The sequence below is a fragment of the Nymphalis io genome, chromosome 30 (genome assembly GCF_905147045.1).
Source record: "Nymphalis io chromosome 30, ilAglIoxx1.1, whole genome shotgun sequence".
NCBI classification, from domain to species: Eukaryota; Metazoa; Arthropoda; class Insecta; order Lepidoptera; family Nymphalidae; genus Nymphalis; species Nymphalis io.
In genome coordinates this window covers 1,974,183-1,998,445 of record NC_065917.1, presented here as the reverse complement: position 1 = coordinate 1,998,445, position 24,263 = coordinate 1,974,183, and the positions used below count along the sequence as shown (strand labels likewise).

At 36.5% G+C, this 24,263-nt stretch overlaps 1 protein-coding gene across 1 annotated transcript in view; it reads left to right on the top strand.

The window, feature by feature from the left end:
* Nucleotides 1-24,263, top strand: part of LOC126779997 (cytoplasmic polyadenylation element-binding protein 2) — a 79,941-nt gene that overhangs the window by 4,042 nt on the left and 51,636 nt on the right. Inside the window, exon 2 of the mRNA XM_050504234.1 lies at nucleotides 20,881-20,965. Coding sequence (XP_050360191.1) covers nucleotides 20,881-20,965 — 85 coding nt within the window. The remainder of the gene's footprint in view (nucleotides 1-20,880; nucleotides 20,966-24,263) is intronic.

Below are 24,263 nucleotides of genomic sequence, written 5' to 3'. Positions count from 1 at the left end.
TTTTATTGTAATTATAAACACATTAAACATCAGTGCTTGCCAGGGCTTGAACCCACGATTGGTTAAGATCCAGGCGTTCTAACCACTGGGCTATCTCGGCTTGGGCTGTCTCATGTACCAGAAGACCATAAACAGTAGAGAGCAAACCGCACCTATAATTCATTTAGTAATGTAATGTTCCAATGACCGTTCTCTCTTCTCTTGACGCCGCATGGGTATCGATCTTCGTAACTGGGTCATGAAGTTCATTGCTTTTATGTATGTTTCTGTAATATGCTTAATATCGGTATGTAATAATCTATTTACAAACAATACATAGGTTATTACTTATATATAAGCGGAATAAAACTTATCACGAGATCTCCTAATATCCGCCCGATTGACTTGAAATTTGTCACAGTTACTTCCCCGACGCCGAGATGGCTTAGTGGTTAGGACTTTCATCTAAACTATTCTATAAAAAGCCGAGATGGCCCAGTGGTAAGAATGTGTGAATCTTAACCGATGATCGTGGGTTCAAACCCGGGCAAGCACCACTGAATTTTCATGTGATTAATTTGTGTTTATAATTCGTCTCATGTTTCACGGTGAAGGAAAACATCGTAAGGGAAACCTGCATGTGTCTAATTTCACTGAAATTTCTGCCACGTGTGCATTCCACCATATATATATATATATATATATATATATATATATATATATATATATATATATATATATATACATATATATATATATATAATGTATATTAAAAACGAAACATGTAATTTTTGTTTCCAATGTTTTTTTAATTAACTAGTTTGAGGTATTTGGCACCGATTCATTTACGTTTAGTAATGGTATCGGCGCCAATCTTTCAATTTGTCAGAACTTTTAGTTCTGACAAATGTTCTGGAAGTTATTTTGATTACATTAGAAAGTTAAGAATGTTTAGAATTTTTATAAACGCGTAAAGGAGGCACTGTGTGTGTAATACGGACGGACGGACCAGACGTGGACCAGGTCGCACAGACGCACCGTGGGAAGTGCATCGACTGTGAAATTACAGGCACAAGGGACATAACATCTTAGTTTCCAAGGTTGGTGGCGTATTGGTGATGTAAGCGATGGTAAATATTTCTTACAATGCCAATGTCTATGGGCGTTGGTGACCACTTACCATCAGGTGGCCCATATGCTCGTCCGCCTTCCTATTATAAAAAAAAAAATAACAAAAAAAAGGAGATCAATTCGTAGCGGTGCGTAGCATCCATCGCAAGTAGGTAATTTCAAAGGTGTGGTGCTGTTAGTACGATAATATGGCTTCAAATAATAAAACCGACACAGGCCAACACAGACCATTGGAAGAGCCTTGGTTCGGCTTGCTGTCCGTAGTCGTCGGCTTTGCGTGAATAATCCGCAGAATCACGCCTTTTAAAAAAAGATAACCGAATTCGAAACTTAAAAATATTTATTACAAAATTAGAATCGAACCAATATCGGATAACTTCCACAAATTAAAGAAAAATAACAATTCAATGAATATTAAAGCTATAACGTACGAACATATGAATGTTCAATAAAATTACATAACATTCATCGAAGAATGCGAACAAACACACATTGTTTAATATCGATGTAGTTGCGTTTGCGATTGTTTGGAAAGGCATACAATTCATGTTCACTATTAGAACTTTGACGAATAGTTATCGATTAATTTTTAAACTGTTGGCTGTATATAATAACACCTTTTCCAAGAAAAATAAAATCAAACAATAAAAAAAACGAATGTCATTAATTTTATATTATAAAAAAATTTGATTCACCAATCGGTTGTAGGTAGCAATTTTCATCACCAATCATTGACAGCGTGAAGTATAAATTGTAACAATCTCAGATCTTTGTGATGGGCCAGTTATGACATTTAATTTAAGGATTGAAAGCACATAAAAGATAGAACTAACTTTGAAATGCTTAAAATCGACTTACGGTGGTATGCTATTTTGACACGTGTATTTTATGCCATGAATATTATACGAATATCACCAATTAACATTTCACGAACGTTTTCTGCGGTGTGCCTTGATTCGCAGTAAATAGAACGCGGTGGATTCTAATCCAAGGCCAGGAACAGTAGGGCTGATGGGGACTAAGGGCTGTGGTTTTTTTTATAATAATATCCTGGGACATTATTCACACACGGCCATCTAATCCCAAACTAAGCAGATCTCGTACTATGGAAACCTGACAACTGATATACTACTTTTCTTTTGTAAATAAATACATATATAAATAATTATACCCAGACTCAGGATAAACAGATTCATGTTCAAGCACATAAATATCTGTCCTGGGTGGGAAGTGAACTCACAACCTTCGGCGTGAAAAGTATCTACCAACCACGCCGACCGGCCCATCAATTTGGTTGTTTCTACCATTGAGGGATGTGCTATGATCACCACGTTTGCCAGACGAGTTGGCGGTCGCAATAAGATGGTCCTAATTAATCACCTCGAGACGTCTTCTACGCCCTTATTGAGTATCCTGTTGGCCCTTATAGTATCGCTCGACAGCATCACTTTTCGGGGAGTCGAACCTGTGACGTATTGTTGTTGTTCCACAGAGTAGTTCTTTTTTTTTTTTTTCCTGAGTGAATGTGTGCTGTTGGCCCTATTGGCCTTTACAGTGTCACCGGGCGTTGGGGCGAGTTCTAGACTCCGCCTTGAATTTCGAGCCGTCTCGGGCTCTACATGACATCCATCCTGAGGATGTCTCTTACGAGATCGCACCTCGGCTCAGGACGTAGTCGGAGGGGAGGGAAGCGCTTCTGTACGAAGCACCATACTAGATCACGACCGATTTCGTGATGTCGCAAATCTGTGACCTCGTTTCCGCCGGCGGAAACGGTGTATGTGTGTCTTGTGTAGTGTTTTCCCTACGAAGGGAGCGTTTGCGACAGTTAAGCTGTCGTCTTTGTCATCAAGGACATGCATTGGACGCCTGAGTCTGTGCGGACAGAGTACAGTCAAGAGTGTTTCGTTATCATATATAATAAAAATATCTAGACATCGCGATACAGAAACGTGAAATAATTAATCAACGCCATCTATTGGTGCCGTATTGTAGCACGCAATGAATACTACAATTTACATAAAAATTGTCACAAAATAATATCACCTTACAACATCGATCGATCTTGATGTTTGCGTCTAAAAATCTTTATCTTATCTTTTATCTATCAAGTATCTAATTCTTTACCTACTTAAAAATTTCGTTCAATAAATTGCAAAGAGAAATTCTGCATTCGAAACTTGTAAAGTTTATTTAAACTTATATATACGTTGCATTCCACCTAGAACCTTTTCTCAAATCGCATTCCACTCGTGAAATGTTGTAAGCCGACACAGTGATACGCTATTTTGAAGCTTTCCTTAAATAAAAAAAAAAAAAGTCAAGATGGCTCCGTACACCATATTCGCATTTAAACACATAATGCAGATATTACTAGTAATCTACAATTAAGTATACGAATAAGTGTTAATATTTAACTTTTTAAAGTTGTCTTAAAACACTTTTAAAAAGTTAAATATCCTTTAATTAATAAGTCAATGTGACATATCACTTTATGACATATCACGATTGTGGATTGCGGCGAGTTTCTTTCTTATAGAAGTTACACTTCAGAAACATTTTTTTTAATAATAAAGGTAGGCAGACGAGCGAGATTCATATGCCTAAATAGATAAAATCTTCGTTCCTAAGGTTGGTGACGCATTGGAGTTTTAAGCAATAGTTAATATTTGTTACAGCGCCAATGTATACATTGTTGTTGGTCGCGGATTTCCATGATGGTAACCGTCCTGCGATCTTCTTTATCCAAAGCAAGTCTATTGATATGTAATAAACTACGTTTCTTGCTGGTTTTTAGTGAAATCTAAAGCCTATTCCGACCACATACAAATAAAAAACTTTGACATTGTATTGGCGCGATATCATCGGTCGGGAAATCAACAATCTCAATATGGTTTTAACATCTTTCAAAACTTTGAAAGTGAAACTAAAGTGTATATAAGTTAAGTGTAATAGTGTTGTTTTATATATAAAGATATGTTTGTAGTGCCTTATTAAACTTTTCATTCGATATATCATGTAAAATGTTTTATAATACGAGCAACTCTAGATTTATATGTTGCATTTGTATCAAGCTTAAAGCGCACTAGTTTTGACCTACAAACCCCTATACTATGTTTAAGAACAAAAATTATTTAAAAACACTTTTAAAAATTTAAATATCCTTTTTTATTTTAACACATATTCGTAGACTTAATTGTAGATTACTAGCAATACCTGCATTATGCGTAGATGCGACTACGGTGTACGGAGCCATCTTGTGACTTTTTTTTTATTATTGTAAAGCACTGACGGACTGTTTACGTCCAAATTATGATAATTAATATTAAAAAAAAAGTAGAAATAAGATTTTTATTTAAATTAATTAATTAAATTAATTCTTTTTTTTTTAAATACTAGTCACCAAGGACTATGTTGGCGAATTAGACTGGACGCTTGGATTTTTGTCAGTTTGTATAAATTCCTCATATTGTCAAATTCGAATGGTTTTTTCTTATTTCAATTATATTCCCATAATAATTGTGTTTCTTTTAATAATCAAATATAGAATGAAAATATTTTTAACTTAGAAATTATTTAAAAACCTTACGAATTATGATAACTAAATGTAAATTTAAACTTTTGTCGCCCCCTACAAATGGCACATTAATTCACCCTTACTATTAAACTATGAATAGCGGTTGGGTACACAATCTGTCTTCTTCTTATAAATATCAAATTACTAATGAAAGGAAGAGATAAGTATATATAATATAATTCTTTTCTTGATTTAAATGTTTTTATTTTGGGTTTGCTTGGAAATTTGTTAGTCATGTTTTAAAGACTTTTTATGTTCACAAGCGGAATAGAGGCAAATATGCATGGAAATGACATGTAAAATCGTTTAATCACGTGACCGACAATTGACGTCTTGTATAGAATAGTTTACCGTAACAGCCTGTGAATGTCCCACTGCTGGGCTAAAGGCCTCCTCTCCTCTTTTTGAGGAGAAGGTTTAGAGCTTATTCCACCACGCTGCTCCAATGCGGGTTGGTAGAATTCACATGTGGCAGAATTTCAGTGAAATTAGACACATGCAGGTTTACTCACGATGTTTTCCTTCACCGTAAAGCACGACACGAATTATAATAACAAATTAAGCACATGAAAATTCAGTGGTGCTTGCCCGGGTTTGAACCCACGATCATCGGTTAAGATTCACACATTCTTACCACTGGGCCATCTCGGCTTTTTATAGAATAGTTTAGATGAAAGTAATGTTTGATATTTAATCTGTCTAACAGTTTACTACTAATGTATTGTGTGTGTATGTTTGAATGGTGGTCAGTGTAATTGGCACAAGGACATTTTAGATTATGCGCATTGTTAGTGTAAGAATTCCAATTCGCTCGTTTGCCTTATTAGAATAAATATTTTTAAAAAAACATCACTAAATGAAATTCCAAATTCGAAAGATTTAAATGTCATGATCGTTTATTGTAATTTAAACGTTAACAATACGTTTGTTACGATGGAAACATTGGGGTGTAAAATATTATCATTAAAAAAAATTAAGGATGATAGTCCTTTTTTTTATTTACAATAACGAAACTGTAATACATTAAGTTTAAAATAAGAACAGGACCATGAAATAAAAATATGTCACCGTAGTTCGGAAACCGGATTTCTTTTGAAGTATTAATTCTGAGTGTAATGAGCTGAAAGTAGGGCAAAAACTATTGTCACTGTAGACTTACGTCACAGTTCACACAGGCTTGTTTGTTTGGCACAGATTAAAAAAATACATAAATGTATAGAATTAATTATATAAATGATTAATCCCGTTTAATAAAATAATTTAATTGCTTTTGTATGTCAAATTAGATAATTAAAAAGAAACTTTCGAATAAAGCTTCTTTGGATGTATAATTGACGTATCATGTTATAATCTGTGACGTTATAATCTGTATCAATCGTTTTCCCTCCAAGCGGGGCTCAAGACAGCCGCATCGTCCGCAGCCACGTGACCTAGTTTTCCCGCTCGATGCGGGCGCACTGCGACGCCCCGATTGGCCGGGCCGCCATTGTCAGGATGGCTTTTTGTTTTTTGTTTTTATTTGAATCTGTTACTTTTGAAACTGATGTCACATTTGTGGTTTTGAATCGTACTAAATCGTTTTTACAGTATTATTTTACTAATGACCAAAGTTGGGTGAAGTTTTTTTTTAATTTTTTTTTAAGCTGTTCAGGACTCAAATGTAAGATAATAGAGCCTTGTCCTATTTAGAATAATTTTACAATTTTAAGCCCTTAAGTGGTGTATGTGCGATGGGGCCGTGGGACATCCCACCTTCAACTAATTCAAGGTCTTGTGGTGGTTGCGATAAATGTATCGATTTTTAAGTACTAACTACATTTATTACGTTTGTATCGCTTCAATAATGTTACTCGTTTGTTACTTGGTGGGTTTTTTATAAGAATGTCTGCGTAGGTACCGCCCACTCTTTACGTACTACCAAGCAGCTATTAGTATTGTCACGTTTCGGTTTGAAGGGTGTGTGCCGATGTAACTAAAGGTACAATTGACCTAATTTCTTATCAAAGCTCGATGGCCACTTACCATCATCGTATTATATAAAAAATGAGGTTTTAAGGTTAATCTATGGATGAATGAAAATAGACAACGATTTTTCCGTCACGCAAGACGGACATTTTTTAGACCTCTCAATTACTTTGATAAATGGTACCTTTACCATCCCACTTGGAAACTTCCCATGATTTTTCTTTTCGTAACAAATTTGTAATTCGACATATAAAGTATGTATACAATATCCTGTAAGAACAGACCCGAAATCCACCGCAGAAAACGGTCGTAAATTGTCAGAGTGATATGCGAAATTGACCGTTATAATCATAACATTTCAAGAATACACGATTCAAAATAGTATGTCACCATAAGTCGGTTGTCAATATTTCACGCACTGCTGAAGTTAAACCTTCTTATAATAATAGCATTTATAAGCTGTCACACTTCTAAGCACGGGCTGTCTCATTACGAGATGAGTTAAGAAATAGTGCTTGGAATATTCAGGTAAAATAATAATTACCTATTTTGTTTTTACATGTAATGACATAACAGAAGAAAAATATAACATTTTCTTAAATGTAATAAAACCTCTTTACACGTTTATAATATAAAAATGACATTGCTTTCTTTTATGTAAAGCGCTATACTTATTTTAACTGAACACATAGTCCAATACGCTGGACCAGTGCGTGTTCACTTACGGTAGCATGCGAACCCGTGGCGCTCCTCGTTGAGACGGAAAGGGTAACGCTGGTTTTTTTAGTGGGTATTCCGATGTTCGGGGCGCACTCGGCGCCTAGGACACCGGCGAGCCCCACATACCCCCCCACTGTTCCCGTGGGGGAAACGCGTAAGGCGTTTTTCTAGCGTTAAAAAAAAAAGTGCGTATTCACTTCAGTGGAATATTCGCCAACTTCGTACATCTCCGAGAACTCTTACGCGCGCGTGTGGGATTGAAGATTCTTGTAGACCAATCTGTCTCCACATCATTTTTACTTTAATTATGAATATATTGCAACCTCCTATAATTCTATAACATTGTAATTACAGCAAAGCATAATATTGCTAATCGAGCGTACTCCAACACCTACTTTGTTAAACGTAAACGGGTTCACACGATACAGGGGCCGTGTTAAGTACGTTAGTCTGTTAAGTGTACGAGAATGACAGCTACAAAGGAGTATGTAATGCCACGGAGCTCACGCCATTACGTTTAAGAAAAAACTTATATTGACACTCCTGCATCGCCGTCCGCTGTCAACGCATACTTTTTCACAATTTTATTACTACATACTATTTTCTATATTGTTCGCTATTCACGATTCAAATGTAATATTATTTAATTACGTACAAGTTTGTCACGTGAAAAGAGTTTTACTTCTACGTACAAATTCACGCAATCATCATCAAGATACATTAAGCTACATACATACATTGACGCCATAGTCTACAGGCTGAATTATACTAATTTTTAACGATTACGTTACGTTCCCGATTCAATTCCGATCCAACTTTGAATCATCTGTATTTATTCGAATCGGAACCGAACCGATAATATGTTGACACATATCGTTGTGTCAAAATCAAACTTAATACTCTTCTTATAACAGTAGTCGATAACTAATTAAACAATAGGAAAGCGGAAAAACGGCAACGATCACGCTTCAATTCGATTGCGATAATTTGACAATTTGTTGACAAAAAAGCCGAGATGGCCTAGTGGTAAGAACGCGTGAATCTTAACCGATGATCGTGGGTTCAAACCCGGGCGAGCACCACTGAATTTTCATGTGCTTAATTTGTGATTATAATTCATCTCGTGCTTGACGGTGAAGGAAAACATCGTGAGGAAACCTGCATGTGTCTAATTTCACTGAAATTCTGCCACATGTGTATTCCACCAACCCGCATTGGAGCAGCGTGGTGGAATAAGCTCCAAACCTTCTCCTCAAAAAGAGATGCGGAGGCCTTTAGCCCAGCAGTGGGACATTCACAGGCTGTTACGGACAATTTGTTAGTGGAATTGGTCCCCTAGTGTGGATACCAACGGATTTATTCACAAATTTGTTTATTGATTTTTGGTAAATAAAGACTTTTTTTTATCAGACTAACCCTGTTCTCGATTTTATATATATAATGTATTATATACTAGCGCCCTACTAGGTTTGCTTGCGTCATAATTATCAACAGTATAGGGGTTGAATTTTCAAAAATCCTGCCTTAGTACTAACCTACTCTGTAAAAGGAACCCGTGTGCACATTTTCATGGTGCTAGCCCCAGTAGTTTGGGCTGTGCGTTGGTATGTGAGCCAGTTATCAGATATTCTACCGCAAAACAGCAATACTTGATATTGTTGTGTTCCGGTTTGAAGGGTGAGTGAGCCAGTGTAATTACAGGCACAAGGGACATAAAATCTTAGTTCCCAAGGTTGGTGGCGCATTGGATATGTAAGCGATGGTTGACATTTCTTACAATGCCAATGTCTAAGAGCGTTGGTGACCACTTACCATCAGGTGGCCCATATGCTCGTCCGCCTTCCTATTCTATAAAAAAAAAAAAAAAATGCTCGTGCACCTTCCTATTCTATATAAAAAAAATATTCTTTTATATATATATATGTATTATTTAAATAGCTACAGCAAAATATATAGGGAGTGGTCATTCTGTAATCGGGGTACTTATGATGGAGGTACCCCACCTGGTTTCCTCCATCTAAACATAAATTATTTGTTAGGTGTTGCTTAATGAGTTTGACAGTGTAAGCCAGTGAGTTTACAGAGATAATAAATTTAAAATATAATCAAATAGACTTTTATAAGTTCTAAGTATATAAGCAGGCTATAAGTTATTCTTATTTAAAAATTAAATATAATTTATATATATTATTTAATGTATGCATTTTTGACAGATTAATATATTCTGATACAGAGTATAAAGGCTTTAGGAATAATTACTATTCCTTTGCCTAATAGTACGCTGTACACGTTTAAAAATTTAAATTCTAAATTCGTATAGCTGTTATCGTACGTTTAAAAACTGATAAGCGTTCGTTAGCCTTTAAAAAATAATTGAATCCGTAATATTATTAAATTATCGAAACAATTTAACCAGATTTTCTGATAAAATATAAATGTGGCCGATAAAGTTGTTTATTTTGACTATTAATCCAAAACATTAATCGTATCGCAGATATTTATTAATAGTTTTCGGCCGTGACTTCGCTCGTAACGACTAAACTACTGAATTAATTTTGATGATATTCAGTATGAATCAAGCTTGAAAAATATGGAACTCCTTTATTATTTTTTTATACCAAACTCTTATTCCGTCGTCTTATCGAGCTTGGCTTTTATTATATTTATATATATCAAACCTATATACATGATTTTACCATTTATGTCAGGTTTCTTTATTTATACATAAGTTCCGTTACACAAATACGACGAGTTGGGGAATAGAGAGTGCACCTGTATTTGCGCACACACTTGTGCACTATAATATCTCCCGCACAGTTGGCTAATCACATTCGGCATATGCCGATCACATTGTTTTTAATATAAGCTTTATATACAATATATGTTTATTTTTAAATTTAAAATAATATCATAAATGATAACCGTAATTCAGCACTCAGCAGTGCGGTGCTGTGAGAACTCACTTCATAACTCACCCGTGAATGTTGACAACCGATTTATGGTGATATACTATTTTGATGCGTGTATTCTCGAATTAATATAATTATTATGGCCATAATCGCATGTTATTTTCTGATATTTCACGACCGTTTCCTGCGGTGTTTCGAGTTTGTTCTTACAGAATAGCTCTACAAGTCTTTGCTATTTATAAATAGAAGAAACGAAATATACGTTAGGAAATTATAGAAAAGTAAATAAGGTTAGAATTTCTTTAGAAATGCATAAAATCAATAATACCAAATGCCTTGCAACGTGCAAAATATCTATCTCGCTCGCACGTATGGATTAGAGTGAAACGGATATAATCACGAATCAACATGGCGTCAACCTTGAAATGTACTGATAACGCGAAAACCTGAATTATATTGAAAATTTCAACTTTTAGATTTCACTTATTTAACGCGTTTTGAACCAACTTCGAATGAAGGAGGCGAGGCGATTCACAAACGAACTAAAAAAAAAACAAGATCAATATTAGGCTGTATAATAAAATACACTATCGAAGTATTAATTTAAAAAAAAAAAAAAAACTAGGTCAATATGCTGTACGATGTTATAGAGTTGAAGGCATTTAATAATGACATTACTTCACTTGTTGGTAAGGCTTTGTGAAGCCCGTCTGAATAGGTACCATTTATCAGATATTCTACGGCCAAACAGCAATACTAGTATTGTTGTGTTCCGGTATGAAGGGTGAGTGAGCCAGTATAACTACAGGTACAAAACTGTTGTCCCATTGACGATGTAAGAAATTGTTAATATTTTTTACAGCACCAGTGTCTATGGGCGGTTGTTACCACTTACCATCAGGTGGCCCATTTGCCCGTCGATCTATTATATAAAAAAGTAAATTCCGGCTATGACTATAATGGTGTGCAGCTGTGTGTGCAAATACATATATAAATATACCACACTCGTAATCCAACGGCAGGATACGATGGGACAGGAGTCAAGAGACTAGCTTTACGTACTTCCAACTGTTAACTTCCAGAACTTTGCGTTGATAATCAATTTGGACTAACGATTTTATAAAGTAACAGCTGTGTAACCACTGCTGGACTAAGTCGACATTAGGTTCTCAAGATCCAAGTCCCTTGTGTGTAGTTACACTGGCTTCTTCAACAGTCTTCAAGCCGGAACACTTCAATACTAAGAATTGATAAATCTGATGAGTGGTGGTACCCAGATGGACTTGCATTAAGCCGTAGCACCAAGTCAACTATTTTTTCTAACAGCTGAAGATCATTTGACTTTATCGAGATAGCATATCGTATTAAACATGGAATGTCTCCAGTCCAGTTAATGAACGTGGTGTGTGGAATAATGTGGAATTCTGATCAATTTTTAAATATAACATCAATAGCGCCATGATTTACGGTTCAGCGATAAAAAACCGCAGGTTCAATCCTGCCTGCCCCTCGGATTATTGTCCCCACTCGAAACACAAGATTTATGCTTAATTTCAGGGGTAAATAGGAATATAAGTAATTAAATATTTTTCATTAATTAATTAGACTGAGGTCTGGAGGTCCTTTGGAACAAGGAAGTGCACTTCCTAAGTGTTTTTTTTTTCAAATAAATTGAACGTAATTTCAGTCGGCTGTGTCAATCATTTATTCGGTTTTAAGATATTTAATTCTCATAAACAATACAAAAATTCACCTGAAATGAGAAATAACAATCATATGCATTAATATAGTTTGAAAAATTGTCTCGATACAGTGAAATAAATAGTTAGAAACTTGAAACAGATTAGGCTAATAGAAATAAATAATACATATTATAAAAACCGACATACTTTGTACATTATTTATTGTGGAACAGATACAATTATTTTAATACATAATTATATTATATACATGAATATATAGTTTTGATTTTATATAGATTATATGTTTAGTTTTTATTTAGATTTCGTTTTCATTTTTCGCCCAGAGAATCGGAATTGCGATTCAAATGGGAAATGCTGGCATTGCCACCATTCCACGCGGTCACGGTTTGTTCAGTACCTAAGTATTTTTATTTATATAAGGCTTTAATGTAAATAAAATACATACTATACAAGTATTGTACTTGCATTGTGTACATTAAATTGTAATTTTGATGGTTTTAGGGAATCCCCTCGTGGTCAACCCTCCACTAAATCCGACCCTATCTGAAGTAAAAATTATTAATGACAATGGAGGAATTATAAACACAAAGTAAGCATGATAAACTTTGGTGCTTGCTTGGGTTTAAGCCTATGACCTTTCGGTTCAGGCTTAGGGTTCAGTGTGTGTGTTTGTGTGCTGTTGTGCAATCTCGGCTGACCCTCTCGATCACGTTGGTCGTAATCAATCTCTATCAAGATTAACATTAAAAACGTTCAGAAATTAACAATTAAAAATAATGTTGAGGCTCGTATTTATGTCAAATGTTATTAGAAATTTTCAACCTAGCAACATTTTCATAGTTAAAGTAAGACGGACTGCCGTGACGGGAAACGTCATGACGCTCTCTTATGACGTCATGTCCTTCCGCTATAATATATTTTTTTTATTAACGGAAATCTATGTTTCGTTAGAGGTTTTTTTATATATATTGTGTAATCTCTAATGTCCTCCAGACCGATTTCGGCCAATCTCAAGAGAGATTAGCCAACTGCGCAGGAGATATTATAGTGCACGAGTGTGTGCGCAAACACAGGTGCACTCTCTATTTTCTAACTTTTATAATCCGATGGGACAGCAATCCGACACGTCCGGAAAGAGTTCAGGCGCAGGACCAACAGCTTTACGTGCTTTCCGAGGCACTCCGTACACACTTCCAACTTCCGGGCTGCTACTGAGAATTTTCTGACAGAAAACCCAATGACTTTTTTATCGGCCCAACCTGGGAATTGAACCCAGGACCTCCGGATCTGCGGTCTTACATCAAGCCACTAGAACAACGAAGCAGTCATGTGTGTAATCAAAACTAATATTATAAATGCGAATGTCGTCTGTTACGCTTATCACGAGACCATTTTGATGATATTCGGTATGAAGCAAGCTTGAACTCCAAGGAAGGATATAGAAAATTGTATATTAATGCTTATAAAATAAGATTTAAAATTAACAGACAAAGATAACTCCGTAGCCAAACACTACGTCCTAACATGAAATATTTATGTTCGTAATTTTTATAAACTGTCACAAAGACCTACGATAAGAGACTTTTGCCTATTCACTATTAAAAAAATCGGCCATTTTGAATATTTCGAAAATTTCCATTCGAATATTTCGCGAGTGCTTATTTTAAATATTCTATTTTGGAATGTGTCACGGAATGTGTCATAAAGCTTGCGCACTAAAATATTGAAAAATATATCTCCTTATAGCGAAACTGTGGTATTATTTTTATTATATTAGTTTTTAGTATGTAAAACATCCATTGTCGCGGAAGTATGACGGACGTTTCTGCGCATGCGCATCGATTTTAACATAATAATTAAGCGATAAATCCAATAACTTTTACTATCCCGATTTCTAAGCTGAGATGGCCCAGTGGTTAGAACGCGTGAATCTTAATGGATGATCGTGGGTTTAAACCCGGGCGAGCACCACTGAATTTTCATGTGCTTAATTTGTGATTATAATTCATCTCGTGTTCTACGAAGAGGTGAACGAAAACATCGTCACCTGCATGTGTCTAATTTCATTGAAATTCATCCACATGTGTATTCCACCAACCCGCATTCGAGCAGCGTGGTGGAATAAGCTGCATATCTTTTCATGGAGCGGAGAGCTTAGCCCAGCAGTGGGACATTCACGGGCTGGTTCTGTAAATCCCGATCTGCTGTATAAGCTGACCAGTCAACAACGATTTCATTAGAGATTATAACATGATACAGGGTGCTTAAAATAAAAATGAGCTCTATAAAGCGCTATAGTCAGTGGATTATTACACTAAGATAGGTATAAAGATAACATCGCCATGTTAGCGCAGACGATAACCTACTTAGAATAGAGAGGTGAAGTTTGGGAACCATAAGGGTCCGTTCACACAGACCGGCTCGGAGAGCATCGGCCTGCTTTTTTCTTTTCACACAGACCGGGTCGTATACGCTTGGAATTGGCCGGAGCGGAGCCGCCAACTATTTCACATCGACCGGCTGGAAGAGATCTGAAAGCGGGTGCGAGCGAGAAAGAGCACGCAAGCGGAGCCGGTCGGCTCCTTTTATTACTTCACACGAAGCGCGTTCAGGCATTTTTAATGACAAAAAAGGTGCAAATGCAAAAATAAACTTTACTACAATCACTCAAAACACTGTTTCCAACGTGATAAAAATCTGCTCTCCTCTCCGAGCCGGTCTGTGTGAACGGACCCTTAAAGTAAATTTGAGTTTAAATTTTGAACTATTGTTTATGTAATAATACAAGAATAATATTATATAGAAAACTATATATATGACTATTTACTGGTGGTAGAGCTCTGTGCAAGCTCGTCTGGGTGGGTACCACCCACTCATCAGATATTCTACCGCGAAACAGCTGTACTTGGTATTTTTTTGTTCCGGTTTGAAGGGTGAGCGAGCCAGTGTAATTACAGGCACGAGGGACGTAACATCTTAGTTCCCAAGATCGGTGGCGCATTGGTGATGTTAGCGATGGTTAACATTTCTTACAATGCCAAAGTCTATGGGCTTTCTACCGCCTTCCTATTCTACAAAAAAAAGTCCAGCTCTCCGTTTTTTACCTCGGCGTATGTGAGATTTATCAGCGCCTGGAACGACTAGTTCACCGGAATATCCACTAAAAACAAGCGATACCCATTTCGTCACTCGGGGAATGTCATGGGATCGCTAGCGCATACTACCGTGACGCCCCGACGGTCGGCCTCCATTCCTAGGAATTCCCGGTAATATCGCTAATACAAAGCACAAACCTTAGAGTTTAAATTACGATAAATCCTTACTTCGCAGTTGTTTACGTTATTAAATAAAGTTTTATCTTTTTTGGTATATACAAGCTCAATTTATAAATGTATTATTGTGTATACATTTCAGTCTAGTGGCTTCGCCCGTGTCGTGCAGTAACGCTTTCACATTTCAAACACTGATCCGATTTTGATGTAATTTGGTATAATTTGTAATTAATCATGAACTCCAAGGAAGGACAGGATTTTTTCATACCCACAAAACCCCCCTTCAAACGTAGGCGAACTTTTCGCCTACGTTTGGAGTAATACTAACAAACGAATCGATTTTTTACAATTTCGATATTAAATTGTCAAAAATATTTCTCCGAAAAAAAAGAAGATAAATGTTTAAGAGATCAGTCACTCGCCTGTCTACGTGTTACAGATTAGATAAGCCACCTGTTTGTGTGTTTGTATCGATATCCGCTTGACCTCAAAAACATTACAATATATTTTTTTTATTTATAGAATAGAAAGGCGGACGAGCATATGGGCCACCTGATGGTAAGTTATCACCAACGACCATAACATTGGCATTGTAAGAAATGTTAACCATCGCTTACATCACCAATGCGCCACCAACCTTGGGAACCAAGATGCTATGTCCCTTGTGCTCGTACCCTTCAAAGCGGAACCTATTTGTTTATTTATTTACTGATTTATTTAATAATATTATAATGTATATACGTTACAGTATTTTATGTAAATATAGTAATAATAATATCATAATTCTTTATCTTATGAATTAAAAAGATGCCTATTATCTATCAATAAATTCAATTTTTTGTGTATAATCATTCGAATATGCACAATATTGTTGGAACGTTACTTTTGAGTGAAAAAACGTTTCGTATTAAAACGTCACAATCGTTTTGAATAATTTTTGAAATTAGGATGTAAAATGCCCTCAATACACTTCATGTATAATTGTATGCAATTAGTATACTTTAAACGAGTTGGCGCAAGCGCATTATCTACTTCCTACATTTACATATTCATTGTTAGGGTGTACTGTATTAGGTAGGGCTTTGTGCAAGTCATCAGATATTCTCCCGCCAAACAGCAGTATTATTGAAATGTTATGATTATAACGGTCAATATCGCATATCACTCTGACAATTTACGACCGTTTTCTACGGACCTAAAACGAACCAGAACAAATTTTAGAATGGGTAATAATTTTGATTATAAGGTTGTTTTTTTAATAGAATAGGAAGGCGGACGAGCTTATGGGCCAGCTGATGGTAAGTGGTCACTAAACGCCCTTAGACATTGGCATTGTAAGAAATGTCAACCATCGCTTACATACTACTGGTGGTAGGGCTTTATTCAAGCTTGTCTGGATAGGTACCACCCACTCATCAGATATTCTACCGCAAAACAGCAATACTTGATATTGTTGTGTTCCGGTTTGAAGGGTGAGTGAGCCAGTGTAATTACAGGCACAAGGGACATAAAATCTTAGTTCCCAAGGTAGGTGGCGCATTGGCTATAAGCGATGGTTGGATGGATGGATGTAGCTATCTTTCGACTCAGGCGTGTTATCTGTGAACTTGCTATTTATATAATACCATTTAACACCATCACAAACACGGCCTAATAAAGGAGTGTAATAGTTTAAGAGATTTTGATGGTTAATATTACATTCTAGCTAATTGTCGGGTAGAAAAGACGAAAAATGTATTTTTTATCGGATTTGTGTAAAATCCGTTCTTAGTGAGCGTTGAGGAAGGAGTAACTGTGACAAATTTCAAGTCAATCGGGCGGATAGTTTATGGAGATCTCGTGATGCGTGGTATTTCGCTTTATATATATATTCGTAACAGCCTGTGAATGTCTCACTGCTGGGCTAAAGGCCTCCTCTCCTTTTTTTTTTGAGTAGAATGTTTGGAGCTTATTCCACCACGCTGCTCCAGTGCGGTTTGGTGGAATATACATGTTGCATTTCCTGCTTCGCACAACCACTCTGTGGAACAAAAACTCTGGCGACTTTTCTGAATCGATATGTCTTAGAAACCTTCAAGAAAAATGCATACTCATTCCTTAAAGGCCGACAACGCCTCGGGTGTTGCAGGTGTCCATGGGCGGTGCTAGTCACTTTCCATCAGGTAAACCCCCTGCCCATTTACCCCCTCTTACGTATAAGTAATAAAAAAAAACAAACAAGCCGATATTACTCAGAAGCAATAATTTAAAACCAAACTGAATTTACATCTTCATTTGTGTTTTCCGTAAAATAAAGGGCCGGTTGGCGTGGTTGGTAGATACTTGCCTTTCACGCCGAAGTTTGTGGGTTCGATTCCCACCCGGGACAGACATTTGTGTGCATGAACATGTCATATTTGTCCTGAGTCTGGGTGTAATTATCTATATAAGTATGTATTTACAAAAGAAAAGTAGTATATGTAGTGTATCAGTTGTCTGGTTTCCATAGTACGAGCTCTGCTTAGTTTGGGATCAGATGGCCGTGTGTGAATAATTTCCCAGGATATTATTATTATTGTTTAAAACACATTTTTTCAGGAATCCATCAAGAATGTCACAGATTATTTAATATTCGTCAATTCAATTAAGACTCTGTGCCGTGACAGCCAACGTCATGACGCACTCTTATGACTTAATATGCCCGCATACTATGTATATACTTCGTTGCTATATATTATTATAATAATAAGAACATCTGTTTTTATTTATTTTACAACATATTTATTAATTGGTTGTGTGTAATTATAATTAAATATATAGATAATTACACCAAGATTCAGGACTAACAGACATCACGGTGCACCACATTTCATGCACACAAATGTCTATCCTGGGTGGGAATCGCACCCACAACCTTCGGCATGAAAGGCAGGTATCTACCAACCACGCCAACCGGCTCGTCAAACCACTCTCTGCTGCTACTGAAAACTAAGACTGAAAAGCCAATGATTTGAGTGAATGGTATCGAGACCATATCGGTTCAGTTGTTTAGCCATGAAAGCGTAACAGACAAATCGAGTTAAATCCGTATTTATCTAAATCACAATTCCTAAATATATTTACAGCAACAACCTGTTAATGTCCCACTGCTGGGTTAAGGCCTCCTCTCCCTTTTGAGGAGAAGGTTTGGGAGCTTAATCCGCCACGCTGCTCCAATGCGGGTCGGTAGAATACACATGTGGCAGAATTTCAGTGAAATTAGACACACGCAGGTTTCCTCACGATGTTTTCCGTCACCGTAAAGCACGAGATGAATTATAATCACAAATTAAGCATATGAAAATTCAGTGGTGCTTGCCCGCGTTTGAACGCACGCTCATCGGTTAAGATTCACGTGTTCTTACCACTGGGCCATCTCGGCTATTAAATATATTTATTTATATTTATATACAGACATTTTTATAAATAACAAAATTAAAATAAAAAGAACAAAATACACATTACAAATTTAATGCAGAAACACGCCGTGAAACAATTAGTATTTAAAATATTAGTGTTTTAGTATAGCCAGGTTGATGTGCAAATGGATTTTATGGTTATTAATCACTCCTTGCATCACCAATGCGCCACCGACCTTAGGAACTAAGATACAACGTAACTTGTTTTCTTCCAAGCACGAGATAAACCCATCTCCTAGTTAATTTTCCGTTTTAACCACTGGGTCATTGCGGTTCAAGATACGACTCTTTTCTTTATTCTATAACCAGTCCGGTAGTGATGAATAGGACATCATCATTATCATCACCCTTTTCTCGTCCACTGCTGGACATAGGTCTTTCCAATGGCTCAATCTCCAACCGCTGCCAGCCACCTTGCGTATATCACTCCACCTAGCTGGAGGGCGTCCTACGCTACGTTTGAATGGGAGAGGCCGCGGATGCGTTATATCAACACGATCCCGCAGTCTCTCCGATCCGTGCTGAGGACGGCCATCGCAGTGGTTTTAGTGGGTAAGAAACCCACGTAACCCGGTTCCACCCCCATAGGACCCGGGAACCTTTCTGAAGGTTTCCAATGCGAGAAAAAAAAAAACGTCTGAATAGGACACGTGATGGTAAGGGCTGATCACAAGCTAACTCAAACCGGAACACAACAATATTAAGTATCGCTGTTTGGCGGTAGAATAATTGGGCCGGCAAGGCGAAGGCGGCTAGTGCAGAACGTTTTTCCCGTCTGTACTGGCCGTCGTCGCGTTTGGACTCTACTACCGCTTACCTTCAGGTGGAGTAGAGTCATTTGCCCTCCCGGCGAATATATATATAATGTACCTACCTAGACGGGCATAAGTGTTACAAGTACAATTAAACTATATATAGCATTTTACTACGATACATTATCTATCAATTTAAATCAACTGATACAAACCTCTCCCCTCCACGTAACCCCCTCGAGTGCTCTATCAAGCGGAAATTATAAATTTCCTTCTCGAATAAATCAACAAAATATCTAAAACAGATTATAAAATTAAAAAAAAAAATTGTCAGTTTTGACAGGTTTGTTGACATTGATAGAAATCATTTATTTTAAATTTATGTCATTGTGGGAAAGAGAGGGGTATGTACTTAAATAGTAATAATTAGACTGGAGGAAGCGGAAGGTCAAGCGACCTCTAGCGCCAACAATTTCGCAATGCAGCTTGACCTCGTGACCTTTTACTTGCATGCGCTAAAAATTAAAGTGAAATCAACTTTATTTTTCAAAGCATAACGCCCTATTTCGTTTAGCACAATTCTTAAAAACAATTACCTCCATTCAAATTTCGACTTAAAAACTTCGTGTCAAGATTTATTTTTCACTGTAGCACCATTAACATTTGCAATTAATTTTGTTCTTTATGCTTTTACCATAAGGCACATTTTGCTTTGTAGGGCGTCATAGCGCAATGCCGTAGTGACGTCACACTGCGTAAGTTGAAATAGGTCAGTGGGTAACCAAGTTAACTTGACCCCACAGTTTATATACACGTGTAGATTTGCGAGTTTTTCTTAAATTGGATAACGCTCATTATTTTAATGCTTTATAGACAATTGTTCCCTTTAATATAATCAATTGTATAGTTTATTTTCTTACGTTTTTCGACGAAGATTTTATGATTGTTCTATTTTTGAAATTACTTTTGAATAATTTTATTCTATTGTTAATTTTTAAGTGATTATTCGATGTTTGAATTTGAATACACCCAATTGAAATTTAATGTGTATATATACAAGGTTTGGTGTGTGTATACAAGGTTTAAGGTTATATTTTGTTTTATAAATATTCATTTCTAAACATAGGTGCTTAGTTCGTTACAGTTTGATTCATAAGAATTATTTATTTTAAAACATCAATACTAGAAAATATTTTTGCATTTCAAATACACAAAATTCAAATGTAAATAATATTTTACTGTTTTTTTTTCTAACACGGTAATTTACGTTAGCTGTGCAAAGGTCTCAACTCATAAGGTTTTAGAACAAATTTTTTATTTGATGAATATAATATTGCATAATAATAATAAAGAAAAATTAAGATGAGATCTAGATTTTATATTTAATTGTGAAATAATATGATTAATTTTTAATTAAAAAATTATTTTGTTACAGGATCGAAGTGGACTAGACAATATGAGGTCACTAGAGCATTATCTAACCGATATAATGAGAGCAGATACGTCAGAACATTTGAAAGGTAAGTTATTTGTTTTTTTTTAAATTCTAAATTTGAAATTCGCTCCATAAACGAGATTGGTGTTATGTCGCGTTCAGTGATAACTCACTGTTTATGATCTCCTGGTACATGAATATTAAAATTATTACACAATAATATTGTAATATCTATTTTATTTATTATATATAGGATAGCTATGAGGTCTTGAATCGAATCGTTACTCGCTCCATGATAGATGTGACCTACGTTCGACGAGACCTTCTTACTTTTAATGATCTCCTCCCGTAACAGCCTGTGAATGCCCCACAGCTGGGCTAAAGGCCTCCTCTCCTCTTTTTGAGGAGAAGGTTTGGAGCTTATTCCACCACGCTGCTCCAATGCGGGTTGGTGGAATACACATGTGGCAGAATTTCAGTGAAATTAGACACATGCAGGTTTCCTCACGATGTTTTCCTTCACCGTAAAGCACGAGATGAATTATAATCACAAATTAAGCACATGAAAATTCAGTGGTGCTTGCCCGGGTTTGAACCCACGATCATCGGTTAAGATTCACGCGTTCTTACCACTGGGCCATCTCGACTATGATACCCTGGTTCATGAATATTCTTTCTATTATTATTATTATTAAGTATAGGTAGACTGGCTACCTGAGGGAAAGCCTTTGTAAAAGTCTAAAGGAAAGGGAAGGTCACCACTTCCCATCATAGACTTACAAAGCCAATGCACCACCAACCTTAGGAACTTAATATGTTTATGTAATGTAATTCTAAAATAGAAATATCTCTATATATATATTATATATATCGTTGAACGAACTGCCTCGTATTCCAGTGGCTATGTACTGTGAGCCTGGGGGCTTTATCCCGGGTCGAACCAAAAAAAGGCTTAATCGGTTAAACTTTTTTTTTAATTACTTTTAAATCTGATTGTTAATAAAATTTTAACGGCCTTATTAACGTTTTTTATCAGCTTTTTTTTTTATAAAATAGGAAGACGGACGAGCATATGGGCCACCTGATGGTAAGTGGTCACCAAACGCCCTTAGACATTGGCATTGTAAGAAATGTCAACCATCGCTTACATAGCCAATGCGCCACCAACCTTGGGAACTAAGATTTTATGTCCCTTGTGCCTGTAATTACACTGGCTCACTCACCCTTCAAACCGGAACACAACAATACCAAGTACTGCTGTTTTGCGGTAGAATATCTGATGAGTGGGTGGTACCTACCCAGACGAGCTTGCACAAAGCTCTACCACCAGTAAAAGCTGCTTGGTTATACACTGATTTCTCTCTTTCTGACGTTATTGATTTGTCATTCGAAAGAAGAAGACATAGCATGGTTTCACAGCGTTTGTAAGTAAATATTTCAGCCTTTTTTTTTATTCAGTCAAGGTTTATTTCACGAACTGTCAAAAATGCAAACATAATAGATTCGAACTCACGTCCTGTAGCTAGTTTACTGCTAAATACTACATCACGGTAAATTATCATGTCCTATGCTAATTTAATAATAATCAAACCGAAATGATCCTTAATCGTATTAGAAATAAGACTTAAAATCCTTAATACCAACCTTAAGTCATGTTGAATAATATATACAGAGATTTATTTAAAATTCAACTTAATTATGTACGTAGTAAGGTTTAAAATCCCTCAAAACGTAACTTTATTCCGATGGAAATGTACAAACAGATACAAACCTTATATCTATGGTATTAAAGTCGATTATATAATGTATTTTAGTTAATACCATTAATTTGAAAGGTACATGCAAAATTACAAAATTTATATATAATTTGTCATTATTGTATGGCTATGTACGTATGATCGGACATTTTTACAAAAGTTTTTTTTTAAATATAATAGTTAAGTGGAGGGGTTGAAAGTTGAGGCTGTAAGAAATGTTAACCATCCCTTACATCGCCAATGCACCAACCTTGGGATCTATGTTATATTAATGGTAGGGCTTTGTGCTAGCTCGTCTGCGTAGGTACCACCCACTCATCAGATTTTTTTCCCGCAAAACAGCAGTACTTGGTATTGTTGTGTTCCGGTTTGAAGGGTGAGCGAGCCAGTGTAATTACAGGCACAAGGGACATAAAATCTTAGGTTCCAAGGTTGGTGGGGTATTGGCCATGTAAGCGATGGTTAACATTTCTTACAACGCCAATGGCCCATATGCTCGTCAGCTTTGCTATTCTATAAAAAAATACTGGCTCACAATAATATGTACTTAGTATTGCTGTTTGGCGGTAGAATACGTGGTGAATGGTGGTACTTACACACACGGGCTTGCACAAAGCTCTATCAACAAGTAGAGTACACTTTCATTACAAAAAGTATGCAACACTTCTACCCAAAACTTTGACTTTTAATTAAAAAAACTGTCTGCAAAATGACCAGACCGTGTGATGATACATAAGGAAGTTTGTAAAGGTTTTTTTTTATATCGAATAAGTTGTTGATTATCTCGTTGGTCTAGTGGCAAGATCGTCATAGACAACGTGGTCCTGGGTTCAAACGCCAGGTCGGGCTGATAAGAAGTTACGGTGTTCAGTTATTAGTTTAAGAATCACAGTAGCAGCCCGGAGTCTGGAAGTTGGAAGTGTACACTCCCGTTCCTCGGAAAGCACGTAAAGCTGATGGTCCTGCGCCTGAATTCTTTCCGGTCGTGTCGGATTGCCGTCCCATCGGATTATGAGAGTTAGGGAATAGAGAGTGCTCCTGTGTTTGCGCACACACTTGTGCACTATAATATCTCCTGTGCCTTTGGCTAATCTCTCTTGAGATTGTCCGCCGTGGCAGAAATCGGCCTGGAGGAAATTATTATTATTATAATGCCCTTAATGCATCTCATTTGCTTTTCACATCAACAATGCGCCAAGATTATAAATATTGTGCCTTTGTTACACTCGCTCACCTCAAATATTTCGGGGGAAATCGTGCTAATTTAAAACGGCTACGATACGTTCAAGATTCCATTCCGATCCGACTACGACTCGACTGTATCATGTTTGTAGAATAGCGAAACAAAGTATTACTGTTTAGGGGTAGAATGAATTTCAAATATGTTAAATGGTAGACCACAAATTAAGCACATGAAAATTGAATGGTGCTTGCCCGGTTTAATTTATTGAAAGAAAAAATCGTGAGGAAACCTTCATATGTCTAATTCCATTGAAATTCTGCCACATGTGTATTCTACGAACTCGCATTGGAGCAGCGTGGTGGTATAAGCTCCAAACCTTTTCCTCAAAAGGGAGAGGAGGCCATAGCCCAGTAGTGGGACATTAACAGGCTGTTACTGTTAAT